The sequence below is a fragment of the Anas acuta genome, chromosome 1 (genome assembly GCF_963932015.1).
Source record: "Anas acuta chromosome 1, bAnaAcu1.1, whole genome shotgun sequence".
NCBI classification, from domain to species: domain Eukaryota; kingdom Metazoa; phylum Chordata; class Aves; order Anseriformes; family Anatidae; genus Anas; species Anas acuta.
The window spans coordinates 123,302,908-123,321,110 of NC_088979.1; the positions used below are offsets into that span (position 1 = coordinate 123,302,908).

The window sequence follows — 18,203 nt, forward strand, 5'->3', positions numbered from 1 at the left end:
TACTTGCTCCTTAGCCAGAACCAGAAGCATCGCCAAATTGCCTTGCTTTGGTGCTCCAACAAGCCTCATCTGAAGGTGATAGATACCAGATAAAGACTGAGAACTGATTTTGTCTCCTTCGGATGGATAAAAATGGCTTGGAAGTATGCCCCTTGCAACTTAAATGTTTGACTTTCATATAGGGAACATCCATTCTCACCTTCCCTATGCTGAACATAGTGGAAGAAAACAGGCTGAGGGAGTTGGGGTTGTTCAGCCTGGAGAAGAGGAGGCTGAGGGGAGACCTTCGAGCAGCCTACCAGTACCTAAAGGGGGCCTGCAGGAAAGCTGGGGAGGGACTCTTTGTCAGGGGGTGTAGTGATGGGACAAGGGGGAATGGGTTTAAACTAAAAGAGGTGAGATTTAGATGAGATACTAGGAAGAAATTCTTTACTACGGGGGTGGTGAGGCACTGGTTGCTCAGAGCAGCCGTGGATGCCCCATCCCTGGAGGCATTCAAGGCCAGGCTGGATGGGGCTTTGGGCAACCTGATTCAATGGGAGGTGATCTTCTCCATACTTTTTCCAGGGACTGAGGTTAAACTGATAGGACTGTCATTTCCTCTCATGCATGTCTTGTGCAGTGATATCACACTGGCTCACCCCCAGCCACCCTGTGCTTTCCCAGACTCCCAAGACCTTAGGTAAACTGTTGGGAGGGGTCCAGTTATAACATGCACAGTTTGGTACTCTGGGGTGAATCCCATCAGGCCACATGGACTTATGAACATTCAGCTAATAAAACTGACCTTTTACAATTTCAGGAGCCACAAACAGGCATCCCAGGCCTTCAGCACGTCCTGATACAACCATCGATTACTTTGAAACAGGAAACTCTTTTCACCTGAAACTGTAGTTAATGTGTTAAAAAACAAAACAAAACAAAACACTTAGGTGCAGTCTAAATGCCAAAGTTGTAGTGGTTTAATCAGAAGGGGGCTTTCTGATCGTGTGTTTGCGTTCTTGTTTTCAGGCACTCCAATTACAGCAGTGCACCTTCTCTGCACGCAGGCTTCACCTGCTTTCTTAAAACAACTTCGGGCTTCTCACAGCTTGTCTAAAGGCAGGAACAGGAGTAAATAAATGGTTGTGCACACACACACCTTTTTCTTTTTTTGCCTCCATGCAATTCTCTGCGCTCTCTTCCTTTTGATTAATAACCTACATCTGTAATCGGTAAGTGAATTTTCATCAAACCAGGGTTCTGGTGAAAGCACAAGCCCCAAGCACAACTCGCACTCACTCAGCAGAAGGCGGTGAAGGCAGTAAATCTATTCCCACTGAGGTACAGATCTGCCCTTTCTCCTTTCCTTCGCATTCTTTCCTCTTTTCCACAGTCCCTCAAGCCACCGATCGAAAGGCACTGCCTGGCCCGGATCAATGTCAGCCCAGAGCAGGTGAAAACATTTCAGCAGCCCGCAGAGCCTGAGGTGAAGAACTGCCTCCTGGGACTGAGAGTCAGAGGCGTACTGTTCCCCCTTTGAAAGCAATCTGCCTGAAGCCAGGGTTTAACACCCTGTTAAGTAATTCTTCCCCTCCATACTCATGAGACCTTCTCCAAATGCACCCCAGAGGTGGAGGCCTTGTTGAGCCACCACCTGAAGCACAGGACTCCTGCTGGGGTTTACTGTGGGGAATAGAAGTGGGGGCAGAGCCTGCAACCAGCTAAGGCTCTTCCCTGTGCTTCTTTGGAGGGCAGAACATGCGTAAATTCTGCCCCAACCTTTAATACACCAGATTCTGCATCCTATTTTTTGGGGCAAAGCAATCAGTACTCCACAAGCTGTCTGTCCCTCTGTTAGTGCCCAGAGGTACAACACGGTAAGACATGGTAAAACCCCGGCACACCATTCTCAAGCACAAATCAAGCATTAATTTCCTCTGTTCTGTTCCAAATTAATTTATGAAATAGTTTACATAACAGGACACACCAGAGCAAGAAATTGGCCCAGGAGATCTTTCTTGGTCCTGTATTCCCAATGCTTTTCAAGCTTCACCTAATACCGAAGTTAAGAGATCACTGGTAGAAATGTCAAACGTTGTCAGCCTGGGTTGCAGAGAAATAATGAGCAAATCATGGAAATAGTCCCCAGCCATCCAGGAACCCTAGAGGCCTCGTTTAGGGCTGCACAGATGACCAGGCAGCAAGAAAAAGCATCCACAGTTCCCCTTGAACACGCAGTGAAGCTACAGCAATTAGAGTGTCTTTTTGCAAGTGGCGGGTGGTTGGGTCCCTTACAATTTCCATGTTGTCACTGAGCATTATCTCACTTTAACGATACGAGAAGGCTTTATAGGAAAAAAAGCCTTAGACACTGAATTTCTACTCAGCTGCTTCCTAAGGATATGAAAGAGGTTACCTAATTCTACATCAGGAACAATTAGATTAGCAGGAAGTAAAAAAACCATCCGAGAATTCTTTAGTTTGTTTCTTTATTCAGTAAACATCTAGTTACAAGTTCCACAAATTAAAAAAGTGGGGGAGCCAATCGAAGAAAGGTCGGGGGGCCCACAGGTAATCCAGCTTTTGTTCTGCTCCTCACCTCTCTAAAACACACATCCTTCTGCTTCTCCAGAGCTGCACCAAGGACCAGGAGGGGAAGAGAAGCCTTTGTCCCAATGAGGGGACTAACACAGGGGTCTAGCAGGATTCCCTCATCTTTCTTTCACAGGGGACTAAACACAAACTCCAGAACCAGCCCAACCCAGCACAGGAAGAGTGGAAAGGACGGAAGAGGCAAGGTGGCAGCTCCTCGTGCCCACCACTACTGGCAGAAAAGAACCAAGGGAGAGCAGAAAGGGAATGGGCAATTAACACGTTCCTTGCACATCAGTGAGATTCTCCGTGACCCACGGCAGCACCCAAATGGGGCAAAGAAGAGCAACGCAGAAGATTAGTTGCTTTGTTTCAATTCTTAAGTGGGAAGGAGGTTAATACTAAATTTGAGGAGGGTCCAAGTGGAGCTTTGAAGGGGCTTCAGAGTTTCACTGTCTGTACCTGGGAGGAAGGGAAACAAAGAGAGAACATAAAAAGAGTAAGTGGTGATTAGAAAGCAGCACAGAAGACAGATAAAGGCAATCTTAAGGGTGATGGTTAAAGATCAAAAAAAAACCAAACCAATTCACTGATTTTCAAGCACTAGATCACGTGCTAGTGAACCCTCAAAACACAGGACAACAGAGTTTAGCACTCATTTGTTTTTCGACCTGTTTTGACAGTAAACATTCTCGAAGTTCTACACGATGACAACATAACCACTCTATGGATTGTGGTCCTGCATGATCTCATACCACTTCAACCACCACTTATGGCTGACAGCATCTTCATTTCTTGATGACAAAACGAACTTCGACAGTTTCCACTTTTCCACACAGAACTCCCACCTTTCCCTGCTCTTTACAGTATTTGGGAAAACACACCTGATTCCAACGCTTCAAAATACTACAGGACTGGGGCAATGAAAAGAAAGCCCATATGGCTAAGAAGCAACCGTGCAGTGGAAGATGGAAAAGAGAAGTCAAGCCTTGTTAAGACTTACAATAGTGTGCAGATAGATTTGGGGGTGACCACGCTGCACCCCCCACAAGGTCTGCTCTGGGTTCACCAGTCATACCGACGGGACTGTCTGGAGGGAGAATCCTCAGGGCCCTGGATGGCGAGGCGAGTCCCTTCGGCCCGGCGGCCAGCGGTGCCCTCGTGGCGTCGGTACTCCAGGCCCCGCTGTTGCCGAAAACGGGAGGTCTCTCGCCGCCACTCATCGTCAAACGCAGCCGCATCACCTAGGGAAGGAAAGGAGAACAGGCTCAGCTGGGGAAAAAGGGAGGAAGTGGTTTCTGGGTTTGCTGGGGAGGAGAACGTGGCCAGCACTCACTCTCATCCATGTTGATGTAGTCCTGCCTTTCTTCCTGGTCGCCTGTGCGGTGGTTCCGGGACCGCTGCATGATGTGGGCTCTGTCCCTGATGTGGTGCCCGATAGACATTTGTTCCAAGCCACTGTCTGAGTCCCTTACAGTCCGCCTCGTCTCACGGATCTGAGGGCAGATGTGTGTGCAGGATCAACGTTTTAATTCGCTCTCCCAGCCCCAGAAGGCACTCCGATTCTTGCCTACAGAACTTCAGTCACGTTGCACTGCCACCATTCCCCGTATGTCAGATGCAACATAATAATGAGGAAAAAAAAAAAAGGATTCCCTCCCCACCATCCCTTCCCAGTGGCCCTCAGCATGGTTCAGTGACTCACAATGCGTTCCTCAAACCACAGCTGACTGCAAAACAGAACTGCTGTGGGTGGCCAACACCGAGCCACCACATGAGATCTATTCACTGTCAGCAACGCCAGCAGCCTCGTGCTGGGAAGACACACTGCAGCCTCCCTCTTACCCCGCCAGGTGCTGAACGCATCTCTGAGGTCTCCTGATAGACTTTGGGCCCGTCACCCAGGTTGGAATAGGAGATGACAGTTGAGGAGGTAAACGTCTGGCAGTTAGCACCGTTTGTCATATGTTCCTGCAAGGGGAAATGAGCAATGGCGTAAAGCAGAAAAGGGAGGGAAGAAGAGATTGCGGTTACGTCTCTCTCTGTACAATTAAGCAAGAAGGAATTACAAAAGGAAGACTGTCCAGCTCTTCCAGTGATGCAATGAAGATGGAGCCAGGCTCTTCTCAGTGGTGCCCAGTGCCAGGACAAGAGGCAGTGGGCACGCACTGGAACACAGGAGGTTCTGTTTAAACATCAGGAAGTGCTTCTTCACTGTGTGGGTGACTGAGCGCTCCAACAGAGAGGCTGCCCACAGAGGTTGCGTGGTCTCCCTCCTTGGAAATGTTCAAAAGCCACCTGGAGACGTCCTGGACAACCTGCTCCAAGTGTCCCTGCTTGAACTGGGGGGTGGCCCAGATGACCTGCAGAGGTCCCTTCCAACCCCAACCATTCTGGGATTCTGTGAGTGTAGTTCTCGTGGGTCCGTCTTTCTGGAGAGCAACTCTTCTTGTTTCTTTCTGAACAAGCCTACCCCCACACTTCCTTCCTCCCCTATTTCTCCTTGCTGCACTCACAGTAGGTACGCTCCAAGAAAAAGCTCTGTCATTTCACCCTGGCCAGCACACAAGAGAGAAAGCCTCTGCCACCCTAGCAGCTTGAGAGCAGCACAAAAGCAGCACAATAAGGTGGGAGGCAAGAGAGGACGGTAGGAGCACCTCCAGTACTCCCCCCTTAATACAGAGCGATTCATTGAGGGTTCTTACCATGTTCCCAATCATGTCATTCATCATGCCAAACATATCCATAAAGCCACCTGCCTGAGAAAAAAGAAGAGAGCACAGGAATAGTTAGCGTGGAAGGATACGGGAGAAAAGAACTACAATAAGCTGTCTGCAAAGGCCATAAAGCTGATGTCCAAGAAGACAAATAAATAAATAAATTTGTTATTTTCCCTTTGTATCAGTAGTTCAGAAAAAAAAGAGGATTTATAGTTGCTGTTCTCTCCGGTCTCTCAGGGTGCATTGCCCAGATGTTCTAGTTCTCCAGATCCCCAGAGAGGACAAAGGGTGTTCTTTTAGTGGGAGTCTGACTCCTCGTTGTGGTTTCACCCAGCCGGCGGCTAAACACCACACAGCCGTTCGCTCACCCTCCCCCCTCCCGCTCTGGGATGGGGGAATGAAACGGGAAAGCGAAGCCTGTGAGTTGAGATAAAGACAGTTTATTAAGACAGAGAAAAAAATAGTAACAATAATGATGATAATAGTACTACTACCAATAATGTGTACAAAACAAGTGATGCACAATGCAATTGCTCACCACCCGCTGACCGATGCCCAACCTAACCCCGAGCAGTCCGACCCTCCTTCCCCCAGTTAGCCACCCCTACATATTGTTTAGCGTGACTCCATTTGGCCAGTTTGGGTCAGCTGCCCTGGGTCTGTCCCCTCCCAGCTCCTGCTGCACCCCCAGCCTGCCCGCTGGCAGGACAGAGCAAGAAGCTGAAACGTCCTTGGCTTGGTGTAAGCACTGCTCTGCAACAAGTAAAACACCAGCACGTTACCAGCACTCTTCTTATCCTAAGCCAAAACATAGCATTCTAACAACTACTAGGAGGGAAATTAACTCTGTCCTAACTGAGACCAGCCTGACTCCTGAAGAACCGGGGTTTGTGAATCCAGGCACTCAACAAAGTTAAGAGACGAAATCTCAGGATGTGCACTAACAGTGGACTTAGCCATGAGACAGTCATCCTCAGGGATGTTTTCGCCTCATCACTATCAGCAATTAATTTAAACCACATGGGAGTTTCCATAGATTATACTCTTCCTAACATAATAGCTTTTCTTATTTTCCCCAATAAACACCTTGTTTTTTAATCTCGTAAACCTACAGGCTGCAGTAACGTACCGGGCCAGCAGGTCTCACAGGTTAATTGTGCAATACGTAAACAGAATTACTATGTCAGTTTAAATGTGCTGATTTTTTGTTTTTATTTTTTTTTGCTTCCTCGAGTACATTCTTGTTCTCGCTTTCAGCAGACCAGTACTCACACGCAACGTTATAATCCTTTGAAGTCTATCTATTTGTATTATTAATCCTTCTCCGAGCTAGAACAACTCCGGGACGCTAGCCTCGCTCACTGAGGCAATCCCACAAGGCAGCTGAAGTTGCTGGATCTGTAATAACCTATTTCCACCGTATTATTTCAGCAGATGACAGATCAGCATGCTGTAAGATGTTCTCACGTACGTTCTCATTCCAGTCCTGTTCCCCTCAATGACTCTGTTGGCTCTTCCATCCGACACCATTGGCAAAGGAGGTTCAATAATCACCTCAGCCTAACAAAGGCCAAGTCTTTTCCTTACATTGTCATAGCTCCTCCGTGACCTCTAAATGTATCTGTTGCTTCCTTTTAGACATATGAGGTTATTAAGAGACTTTCTGCTCTTCCTGGGTATTAACTATCCCAATTCCTACTAACTGTTGTGCTATAACACCTTTAGAGCTCTTCCCCACTCGAGGTTCAGATCCAGCCCATCCATATAAACAGATTCTCTCCTCTAACACAGCTCACAGGCCGGGTTAAAACATTAGAGGGGAACAAGCAAAAGGCCTAAAGTCATACAGCAATTCATTGCAAGCGGTCCAAGAAAAGCCAGCTACATTCAGTTTCAGTTCAATAACCTCTTCTGTATTCCATTTACTATAAATCTGAAGACAGACAGAGCTCATCCTGGTCTCCTCAAACCATCCCACCCTCACTGTTCGTCCTCACCATCTACTACATACAAGATACACACAGTCTTGGTCACATTTTAGCTACTAGCTGAACAGAGTGCTAATGTGTCTCTGCATGAAGCCGCTATTTGTGTAGCTTCAAACTTGGCACAGAAAAAACGAGTACTTACCATGCCCAGCATCCCAAAGGGTGAGATAGCTCCTGCCTGTCAGGACAACAGAAAAACAGAATAGAGGATGACCTCGCAACAGACAAATACTACATCCTCCTCAGATCACCCACACCCACACCCAACAAGTTAAGACAGAGTCCCACAGACTCACAATGGTTCAACTCGTATCACTGCTAACAAATCAGATGGAAGTAATGCTTCTAAATTACTCCCGGTTTTATTGATTTATGGCCTTTAGAAGTAACACGTATGCTTTCTTTCCTTTCATTTAACACAAGAAGGCAAGGGGCATGCCCAACCCAAGACACTGCCTTGTCAGTGTCTGAGAAATACTACCCCGTACTCAGCCCTTCTTTTACCTGCATCCTACGGCCGGCCTGGCGCGCCCCAGGAGTGGTCCCATCGGTGATGCCGAGCAGCGGGCCGAACCCAAAACTTCCAGAAAATATGCGGTTCATGTGCTGCCGGTGGATAGCAAAAGGGTCCCTTTTGAGAAGGTTGGGAGAACAACGGTGAGGAAGTGATGACAGAAGACAAAGCCCTGTATAATAGACCTGTTCTGACTGAGTTTCTCTTATGTAACTGTGACTGTACTTTTTAAGATGGAAATCATGAGTGGTAATCCCTGTGGCTGGAAAAAAAAAACACTCCGGATCTCATTCTTTTCTTGCTTCTCATGTGCTAACTGATGTCTGTTCAGCAGCAGGTTAGTGTTCTGCTCCTTTTGGGCTAAGCATGGCTAAAGCTATTCCAATTGTAATTATTCTTTATCCTTTCACATACCTGAGCACAAATACATTCAAATACAAGGACCAAAACCTGTATGGCCTGACACTGATATTCCCCTGCCCCAAACCATCTCCACCTGCTATTTTCCTGTGATGTTACGTGTACACCTGCAAGGCTGAGATCACAAAGCTTTTGCAGGTCAAAGTCTCAGAGTCAGAATGAAAGAAAACAATAATTAGGGTCCCTAAATGCTTTTCCTTTCTTCTGTAGCCTCCACTTTGAGGGCTGTGTACACTGACACATGCTGGAGAAGCAAGGAGAGAGAAAGAACAGGCACAAACTGTCACAAAAGACAGCAGCCACAGCAAAGAGGCAGAGAAATACCATAGCATTTCCCTGCACATTTTACAGTCTGCATTTATCCTTCCTCAGCATGAATAACCTGAGCGGCACAGAGCTTCCTGAGATCACAAAAGCACCCAGCACAAACCAATACTTTTCTGTCTCTACTGGAAATGCTTTGCATAATAAAAGCCAGACTCATCCCCGCCACATCAATAAGCACACACACTCATTCTGTGACTAACTGAGACATCAAGGTCTCCCCTCCTGCTAATTTGTTTACAGCTGATAAAGTTGGTGATTATCATCACTTTTGTAAAGAAGAAAACTGACTTTTTTGTCCTGCACAAATTCCTCCATATTTAATGAAAACAAACTCTTACTGCGGTAAGAGTATCCTTATCTCCGCTTCGGTAAGAACTAGCGAGTTTTATCAAGAGCAACCAGTCTGCGGACAGACAAAAATACTGAAGTGCGAGGGAACACAAGGGCAGTTCTCGGCACTTTTGGCGGATTTCAAGATTTATATTTCGGAGCCACTAATTTCCTGCTTATTTAGTTTCGTGCAGCGTGACAACTCCTTTAACAGCCTTCTTCACCTTCCGCAGAGCGGCGGCTAACAAGCAGGAGAGCCGACATCCCCCGTTCGGACTGGAACCTTCCTAGGAAGAAGCCCTGAAGCCAGGCGATACCTCAGACAGCCCCCCCCTCTCCTGTCAGCCAGCTACGAGGCACGCTGGCCTACTTTCCCTCACGACGCCTCCTGCGCTGCCCCCGGGAGCCCCCGCAGTGCCGCAGCAGACCCCCCCCCGGCCTGCCCGAGCCCCCCCAGCACGACTCACATGGCGAAGAGGGGGTCCTCCGGCTCCCCATCCCTCATCAGCCGGAACATGCTGCCCGAGCCCGCCGCCGGGCGCTGAGCTGAGGGGAGCTGAGGGGAGCTGAGGGGAGGGGGGGGGGGGGGGGCAGCAGCAGCAGGCCGGCGCTCCTCACAGGCGGCTTCACCCCGCCGCGGCCGCCCCCCGGAGCACGGAGAAGACCGGGGCCAGCCCCGTGCCTCTTCCCCTGCCCGTGAGGAGGAGGAGGAGGAAAATGAGGAGGAGGAGGGGAGGAGGGGGCGGCTCACGGCCCGGCTGCCATGTCCGCCCGCAGCCCCGCCCGCGGCCGCCGGCTGGCCCCGCGCGCATGCGCAGGGCCGTGAGGGGAGGGGAGGGGGGGAGGCGGGAAGCGGCGGCCCCCAGCGGCGGCAGCGCCCCCCAGCGGCGGGCAGCGGAATGGCAGGGCAGGGGGTGGGGGGGCGCTGAGGGCTGCGCCTCCCGCTTTGGGGTCATATCCCAAAACTGGGGGCCGAGGCTGAGCCCTGCAGGGCACTCCTCCAGCTGTCCTTGCGATTAGTGGTGTCAGTGTTGGCAAAGAGCGCGTTACCGGCGGTATTGCCCCTCCAGCACACCCTGAGGGAGCTTGCACACACGCACAGCTAACGCTGAGCAAAACCCTGGAAGGATGAACTCGAAATGCACCCCCCTTTTTTTTTTTTTCTTTTTTTTTTTTTTTTCAGTTGTGAGAAATGCAGAATCTGCGTTTTTTGCACGCGATGTTTCTGCACAGTACACACATCTAAGGCGCACCACGCGCTGGGGTATAACCGCCAGGCACCGAGGGGACAGGAGGGGCACAGAGCGCAGGCCTCCCATCTCGCCTCTGTCACGCTCCCCGTTTCCGTTCTCGGCCGTGAATAACAGCCGCCAGCCCTGTCCCTCCGTTTCCGTCCTTTTTTTTGAGCCGCCCAGGTCCTGCCCGAGGAGGAGGATGGGGGGCAAGGGGAGGAGGAAGGAGCTCAGGCAGCAGGCAGGAGGTGAGCCAAGGGCAAAATGGCAGCGCTGAGCGACGCCGCTGCCCCCGACCCCACCTCCTCCCTGCCTCGCCTCGCTGCCTCGCTTCCCTCCCCCTCAACGCCCCAGCCAAAGGGGCAGCCGCCCGGCAAAGCGCTCCGAAAGCAAACCCAGCGTCACGCGGCGCAGGTAAATAAAGCCTGCCTTTTTACCCGCTTCTTACAGGTCGTTTGGGCCAAGAAGACAGCTTCTCAGTAAATCCAAATGTCCCAGAGCCCCTGTGAGACAAATAAATCCTCGTTGTACAAAAGCAGAGCCACGCACGGCCATCTCCTCCTTGGTTCCCTTCGCCCATGCCCTTTAGGAAACCCTCACCCAAGCCCTAATTCTGAGGGAGGGTGTCCCGAGTGAAGGACGGCTCCGAACTGATCCCCAAGTGTGCCAGCTCAGATTTGGGATGCTTTCGGAATATTGTGCTCGTATTGAGAGTGCGTCTGTCACCCGGAGTGAGCACCACGACCTCCATCTGTGCTACGTTAGGTTCACAAAAACAGCGATTCGAAACCTCCCTCCCCTTGCCAGTCTTCTCACAGGCTGGGTCGCATCCTTAATCACTCCCCTTTACTCCTCGGGTTTCCTCTCGCTGTGTCACACATGCTGCTTCCCAGCCCGCAGCAGCGCCCATTGACATCGCCTCTCAGGAAGCCATTTCCCTATGCAAAGCTTGCCCAGGGGTTGAATTCTTGGAAGTGTCCTCCTGGCTTCTGGATACAGCACCGTGGAAGATTAAAAAAGTATTAATCTCCCTGATTTTTAATGGGAACTGGACAGAAAGATGAGCAGTGCGTATCAAACACATAAAAGTGCACGTCCCCTCCTCACGCTGAGATTTTGCTGGTTTCACTTTACGTGAAAGGGTGCAAGCCCTGCGTCTGAATTTATGTAAATACAAGAAAAGCAAATGCAAATACATGGCCTTCTGCTCTGTTGTTCAGCACACAGTTTGGAGGGGGTTTATGAGTTATGTTCGTATATGACACCCATGAGTTAGTTCACAGAATAAAACTCTTAAAATATCCGGCGTGTTTTGGGCTTGCTCAGAGTTCCTTCAGCCTTCAGCATAAACGCTAAACTCCCCTCCCCCAGCGAAACGATACAGTGACAGGACTAGGAAGAACTATTAAAACAAAATGTATAAATATTTACTTTAGGAGCATGCACCCTGCATAAGCTAGAAGCAGAAAAATACTTATCGCAGATGAAAGCCCGCAGAAACAAACAGCCACGTGGCCACGTATGAAGACATACATGCGAACCTAAAACACATCTGTAGAAAAATACCATACTTTTATTACATACATACTATAAACTCACAAAAGTAAGTGCATGTGAAGACAGAGAAAACACCACCACGGCACACAAATGTGTGTACAGATGCACACACCTATGTAAGCGCAAAGCACAAACAGCACGCACCATAAAAAATTTAATTTATTGTACAGGGAAAATTACATTCATATTGTTCTCCGGGCTGCAGACACTCATACTGTCGATATTCCCAAACAACTACGTATCGTGTGACTTCTGTACCTCCTTCATCTTGTCTAAGGGTGTAAGACTCCAAAAAGGGTGGAATGAATGTACTCTGCTGAGGTTGCAGAGCAACCTGAAGCACAGATTGGGTCATGCATCTGCACGCCGCATGCTGAGCATCGTTGCGTACGCGACAACGAAAAATTCAGGCGGGAGAGAGGAGCGGAGAAAAGCCATGAACTGACCCAGCAGATGAGAGGTGGAGCGGGATAAATGTGATGGGAGAAGAGAAGGCACAGGTAGGTGAGGCTGTGAGGGGATGCCCTCGGGAGCTGAGTGAAGCAACTGCATGCCAGCAGCCTGGAGAGCCCCACCAGCAGGAGCTGAAGGGCACGCAGAAGCAGGCGTGCTGCAAGGCACGAGGAGGGGTTTACACGGGATGTGAGTGGGCAAACACTTGATACAGGGAAAAACTGGACGGGTGAAAAACGCGAGCGGGTGTCTGAGATAAGGGCAGAAAATCCGGGCTGGCGCAAAGAGCGGCGGAGCCACGGGTCACGCTGCTCCTGACACACGGCAGCCCAGCACCTCCAGCCACCTCGTCGATTTGGGGGGCTCCTGGTTTTGGGGTGTAGCTCCAGAAAGTATTAATTTTTGTTGTTGTGTTGGGAAGGAGGGATGAAAGAGGGTGCTTGAACTGAAGTCTCAGGGCTTGGATGCGGATAGCTAGACCCAAGAAGCTGGCTAGGAGGGTTTATGAGGTAGGACAGAAAGTAATTAATGTGTTTTTGCTGTTTGTTCTGTGTTAACGTGTGCGTCTGGGTTATGTTATGGTCCTGTTTGGGGGCAGGACGCGCTGTGTGTGGCTCGGAGGGGTGGCTGCGGAGGAGACGACGAGGCTGGGACCAGCCTCACCCCACACCTCAGCCTCATCCTCCTCACACCTCTTCCCCCTCACACCGCCCCTCGGGGGCCGGGCCGGCGGGGCGCGGTGCCGGGGCCGGGCAGCAGGGGGCAGCGCCGGGCGGCCGAGCGGCTCCCAGCGGGCGGCTCCTCCACACGGCCCCGGGGCCGGGCTCCCTCCCAGCGCCACCTCCCCGCAACCCCCTCAGCCCGCTGCGCCAACCGTCCCCTCACCCCCCCCCCCCAACCACCACCACCACAGGGCCGCCCGTCAGCCAATGGGAGCCCTGTTGCCAGGCAGACGGCTCATTTGAATAGCCCAATGGGGGCTCCCGCCCCGCCGCCCCTCCTTATATGGGCAAGCGGGAAAAGCAGCCCGCCCCCCCCCCCCCCAACGGCCGTTGAGGAGGGACCATGAGGGGAGGAGGGGGGGGGGGCGCGAGTGGAAAATTCCAGGCGGGAGCGCGGCACGCGCGCGGCGGGGGGGGCGGGGCCAGGAGGGAGCAGGCGGCAGCGCCGCTCCCGCCCCGCCCTGGCACCTCCGGGGCACCTGCGGGCGGGGAGGGGCCGGCAGCAGGCGGCGAGGGCTCCCGTGAGGGGAAGCGGGGGGGGGGTGCCTGGGGAGGGGGCCCCGCCGCGCATTGTTCTGGCGGCCCCGCTCCGCCGGGCCTCCGCCCTCCGTCCCTCCTCCGCCTCCCGGCCGTCCCCTCTCCCCTCCCTTCGCCAGGTCCCTCCTTTCCCCGTCAGCCGGCGCTGTATAAATCCCCTCCGCCGCCGGGCTCCCCCCCGATCGCGGCAGACCCTTTGAGTACTTTGGCCCGCGGGGCGGGGAGAAGCAGCCGGGACTCCACCGGGACTCGGGAGCCGCCGCCGGGACTCGCCGCTCCTCACCGCTCCTCACCGCGCACCCCCACCCCTTAACCCCCCCTTCCTTCCTTCCTTCCCTCCCTCCCCCCTCAGCGCCAGCATGTCGGAGAAACGCGTCGAGGAGGCGCCGGCGGAGCTGAGCGCCAAGGTGAGGCCGCGCCGAGCGCGCACCCCCCCTGCCCCGCGTCCTCCCCCGGCCCGCGCCGGGCGAGGACTGCGGCTCGCCCGTTCCGCGCTCCGGAACCCCCTCCCCAACACCCCCCCCACTGCGCGCGCGCGGGCGGCCGGCAGGGGGGCGCGCGAGGGCCTCCGCCAATGGGGGGGCTGGGGCGGGGCGGGGCGGGGGGCGCGCGGGAGGCTGCGCGCGCGGCTTGGCGCGGGCGGGAATCGTGGGGGGGGGGGGGGTGGTGGCGGGAATCTGGGGGAAAGAGCGCCCGCAGCACCCCCACGTGCACACACACACACACACACAGGGTGCTGCCGCGCGTGTCCCACGAGCACACCACAAAGCCCAAACCCGCCCAAAATGCAACACCAACACCACCTCCTCCCGGCTTTGTGGCTCGGTGCTGAGCGCGCCACGATGGTTTTGTCTCGGTTGGTGTGCAGGAGATGAAGGAGAAGAAGGAGAAGGTGGAGGAGAAGGCGGTGCACAAGGAGAAGAAGAAGGAGGTGGTGGAGGTGAGGGCTGGTGCTGGGCACGGCGCCGGGAGCCCCGGGTCGCTGCGAGCTTGGAACGCCAAGGGAGCGTGGGCGATGCAGGAGGAGCGCGTAAAGGAAAGGGGGGGTGAATGAAGAGCCAGCTGGTGGGTAATTGTGGAGAATGAGCCTTGAAGGGCTTAGCGTCGTCAGCACGGCCCCGTGAGCTGGAAAAGGATCAAAGGGGAGAGCAGAGACAAGCAGGAGTCGGGAGGAGGTGACAGGGGATGTGGTCCTGCACCCACTCCTGAGGTCCATAAGGAACATACGGCTGGAGGGAGGACCAACAAGGAAAAGCACGGACTGGTGAAGGTCCAAATCAGTGTGATAACGGATGTATTACGAGCACGCCAGGAGGATGCTTGGGGTGCTGGTTTGGGACAGCAGCAGCCTGTCAGGATGCGAGCTGGTGGGCGTCACAGCTTCGTACTGGTGGGGAGGGACTGGGGGGACTGGTTTCGTAAAGGAGGCAGGGTGGGGAGGAGGGTTCTGGCTGCATGGGGCAACTGGGACGGTGGGAAGGATGTTGTCTGAATAACAGTGCAGAGGTCACCCACTTGATGCATGCCTGAGACCGGAGTCTGAAGTGGCTGGAGGTGTGCAGATAATGCTTGCAGCAAGGAACTCGTGGAAATGTTGTCCTGATGCCAATTCCGGCTCTGACCAATTTGCTTAATTCAGGATGAGGAAAATGGAGCTGAAGAGGATGAGGAAGAGAATCCTGAGGATGTGGATGAAGAGGAAGGTGGCGATGAGGATGACGGTACGTATAATTAATACAGGGAGAATATGTGGGCGGGTAATCAGGCTGTGGGGAATGAAAGATCGCAAAGGGAAATTCCTCCTCTGCGCCCTCTGACTGAGATTACATTGCCTTGAATGCTACTTCAGTTAACCCGTGATTCCTCTCTTCTTTGTGCTTAGAAGGAGACGAGAATGGGCAAGAGCAGGATGGGCATGCAGAAAAACGATCTGCAGAGGAGGAAGAGGTGAGTGATCGCGTGAGAGTAATGGCACTGAGAAGTTCGAGGTTGCCAGCTCTGTGCTGATGAAATCCATGTGGATGCTGTTGCTGAGCGTCTCGAATCAGCCTCGGGTCTCATTGCTGCTTCGGCAGCAGATGGGTCAACAAATCTGATGTGGCAGGGGGACAACAGAACTTGGTGGGCTTGTTGTAGGGTCGAGGTCCAGTTAAGGTGCTGGATGATGACCCCTCAAAGACCTGTGATTGCTGGGCTTCAGGCCAGAAGATGGATTTGTAGGGGTGGATCTCAGGGTCTGTAAGAAGGAATGCGCAGGTATTCCTGCAAATGGAGCTGTCCACGTCTTAACTGTGCCACCAACAGAACAGTTGTTAGGCACTCAAAGATGTTTTAAAGAGGAGTGGGTTTAGTGTGGGCCAGGCAGAGATTTCCATACGGAGAAAAGAACAGCAGTAAGAGTTTTGTGGAGAAATTCTGTGTCATGGTATACTGGCAGTAACTCCTTTTTTCCTTCTCTTTGTGATGTGCAGGATGAAGTGGATCCAAAGAGACAGAAGACAGAGAACGGGTCTTCAGCTTGAGTCCTCCTCCCCTTCCATCTCCTCTGTTCCGTCCATCTCTCCTCCTCCATTCCAGCCTGTGCTTGCACTGTCCATTAGCCTCTGGCTTCACACAATCTCAGATGAGGAAAGGTTACAAATGCTCTCAAACAGGGAAGACAGCAGTTTCCTTCCCACCCGAAGATCCCAGTCCGTCCACGACATTCCCCACCTGGAGTTATTCTGATCCCCCACATCCTTCCAGCTGTGCCCCACTCAAAAACAAACCTCTTCCCTCAAGAATCTCATTGTTTCCCATTGTGACCCAGTGCATAACCTTACCAGGCCCATATGCCAGGCTTTTCACGTGGCAAGCACCTATCATTCCTGTTCACTCGCCCTCCCTTTTTTTCACTAGTATGAGTGAGATTCTTGGCAGCTTCTGCTCCCGGGACCTGCTGTCAGATACTCTCCCTGAGTCCAGGAGGCTGCAGGCACAGATCTCATGGTGCATTTTCCAGTCCTAGGCCTCCTCTCATCTGCTTTCCCATTGAACCCTGAGAGACAAAGTATTACAAGCAAATAACGGTTCTATTAAACCATACGCAGAGATGGGATTTATCTTAGGTTTTCTTTTTTTCAAGTTTACATGACAGACAGCAAGCTGGCCCTCGTGAATTTTTCAGAAGATAAGGGTTGTTTTTATATATGAATTTCATCATAACTGCATATTTTTTTAATTTGGAGGCTTTTTTAAAACAGATCAAGAGATACGTAAATTGGGGACCAAACTTTGATTTCCATTTTTTCCCTTTAGATTCTCTTGTGACCATTTTTTGTAAATTAAAGGCAATATAGCCACAGCATTTTCTATGGCACAGACATCACGAGGATGATAGATATAAATATATATATTGTTTTCAACTAGCACTGTAAATAAAAGCGTTTAAAAATATTTCAAACAGCTCGTGTGGGTGGTTGTGTCTGTATGTCTTGGGTTGCGTTCTGATCCAATCACTGGAAGTTGGTTGGCAGAAAAATGATGGCCTGGACAGGAGCTGGTGGTGAGGACAACCCTACATCAGTTGAAACCTGTGATAATTCTTTGAATGGCCCCCGCATGCTGGAGACCAGCGTGCATGGGTTCTGCTTCCTCCCTCTTGTGCTGCTCCATCTGCCAGGCGCTTGAGCGAGGACACGCCACACATGTAAAGCTCCAGGGCTATTGTGAAGCTCTTGAAACCAAAATCAGGTTTCCTCACCAGACAACGGAGGTTCTGAAAGGGAACCTAAGCTGTGGCTGCTGCACACAGGCAAGTGCTCCTCTTCAGCATCCCTGCCCTGGCTGGCATCAAGCATGACCCATGCAGCATCAGTCACAGAATGAAAGGAAAGTGTTTAGAGAGGCAAGAACTTTGCTGCTTTGTCCCACCAGCTGCCTGGGAGAGATCTGTCAAATATTTGTCTTTTATCTTGGGAGACCTTTAGAGTTGCCGTTAGTGTTTCTTCCTTTTTAAACTCTGTTTTGGCAATCACACAATGAGCAGCCAGGACTGGGAGCTGTAAATAATACCAACTTTTGTCTGAGCATCAGCGGCTTTGTGCATGTCCAACAGCGGCAACAGATGAGATGTTGGCAGCACAAACAGTTGCTAGTCTCCGGAGATGCAAAGCCTCGATCGTTGTTTTATCCAAACGGCCGTGTTTGGCTGCAGGATGGCTCAGGGTGCAGAGGGACACGAGCATGGTGCAAATGGCACAGCTACTGCCAAGCCCCTTCGCACATGTGCAGGTCTCAGGGAGGTGCGTGCCTGCCTGGTGGGATCTGGCAGCACCCCGGGGTGGAGGAGCACTGCTCCCACTGCCCCCACTGCCCCCAGTTGCTGCTCTACCGGGTCTGGATCTGTCTCAGCCCTGGTGCTCCTGTCCAAAGGCCGTGCTCACCGCAGCTCCGTCCTGCTTCCACAAAGCTCCCCTGGCGGCTGCAGCCACAGCCATTTGGGCCATCTCCCCGGCTCCCGCTCGCCTTGGGCATGATGATGAATGTGCTGATTCAACCTGCACGTATCGTCTAACTGCGCTTGTGCAATTTTATATTCCTACTATTGCTCCATTTTAAAAATTGATGGATTCCAGTCCCTGCTCATTCCAAAATATTTTTGGAATACTTTAATATGTTGGAGTAAGTTCTCAGGATTCCCCCCAAATTTTTGCTGACCAATCACTTTTTAATGTTTGGTACCAAAGATAAATTACTAGAGGATAATCTGGTTTCTACAGAGGCCTATTCCAATTTTCATTTATCTTCCCCACCACTGCAGCAGTGCCATACTCTGAGTAGTGAAGAAT

General features: G+C 51.9%; 2 protein-coding genes across 4 annotated transcripts; one reads left to right on the plus strand and one right to left on the minus strand.

Moving 5' to 3' along the window:
• Positions 1-2,454: 2,454 nt before the first annotated feature.
• MLF2 (myeloid leukemia factor 2) lies at positions 2,455-9,678 on the minus strand. Of its 3 annotated transcripts, none has more exons than XR_011101684.1 (8): positions 9,341-9,677; positions 7,787-7,913; positions 7,425-7,460; positions 5,280-5,333; positions 4,420-4,545; positions 3,911-4,070; positions 3,578-3,818; positions 2,455-3,036 (listed from the first exon to the last, which is right to left on the minus strand). XR_011101684.1 is itself a non-coding variant. In XM_068699529.1 (8 exons), exons 1-8 carry the CDS (start codon positions 9,388-9,390, stop codon positions 3,024-3,026), a joined length of 732 nt encoding a protein of 243 aa, XP_068555630.1. In that variant the 5' UTR covers positions 9,391-9,678; the 3' UTR covers positions 2,455-3,023. The 3 variants fall into 3 exon arrangements, 2 of the variants coding, with proteins under 2 accessions (XP_068555630.1, XP_068555621.1); XM_068699529.1 differs by having other exon boundaries at positions 3,653-3,818; positions 9,341-9,678; XM_068699520.1 differs by having other exon boundaries at positions 2,455-3,818.
• Positions 9,679-13,305: 3,627 nt separating this feature from the next.
• Positions 13,306-16,320, plus strand: PTMS (parathymosin). The gene is made up of 5 exons (XM_068699590.1): positions 13,306-13,781; positions 14,243-14,314; positions 15,014-15,095; positions 15,257-15,321; positions 15,846-16,320. Exons 1-5 carry the CDS (start codon positions 13,734-13,736, stop codon positions 15,894-15,896), a joined length of 318 nt encoding a protein of 105 aa, XP_068555691.1. The 5' UTR covers positions 13,306-13,733; the 3' UTR covers positions 15,897-16,320.
• The last annotated feature ends 1,883 nt before the right edge of the window (positions 16,321-18,203 follow it).

Excerpts from the sequence above, each read along its gene's own strand:
- MLF2 (XM_068699529.1), bottom strand. The coding sequence starts at position 9,390 with ATGTTCCGGCTGATGAGGGATGGGGAGCCGGAGGACCCCCTCTTCGCC. Across the intron at positions 5,334-7,424 it reads CCTTTGGGATGCTGGGCATG|GCAGGTGGCTTTATGGATAT; the intron begins GTAAGTACTCGT and ends CTTTTTTCTCAG. Across the intron at positions 4,546-5,279 it reads ATGACATGATTGGGAACATG|GAACATATGACAAACGGTGC; the intron begins GTAAGAACCCTC and ends TTCCCCTTGCAG.
- PTMS (XM_068699590.1), top strand. The coding sequence starts at position 13,734 with ATGTCGGAGAAACGCGTCGAGGAGGCGCCGGCGGAGCTGAGCGCCAAG. Across the intron at positions 13,782-14,242 it reads CGGCGGAGCTGAGCGCCAAG|GAGATGAAGGAGAAGAAGGA; the intron begins GTGAGGCCGCGC and ends GTTGGTGTGCAG. Across the intron at positions 15,322-15,845 it reads GATCTGCAGAGGAGGAAGAG|GATGAAGTGGATCCAAAGAG; the intron begins GTGAGTGATCGC and ends TGTGATGTGCAG.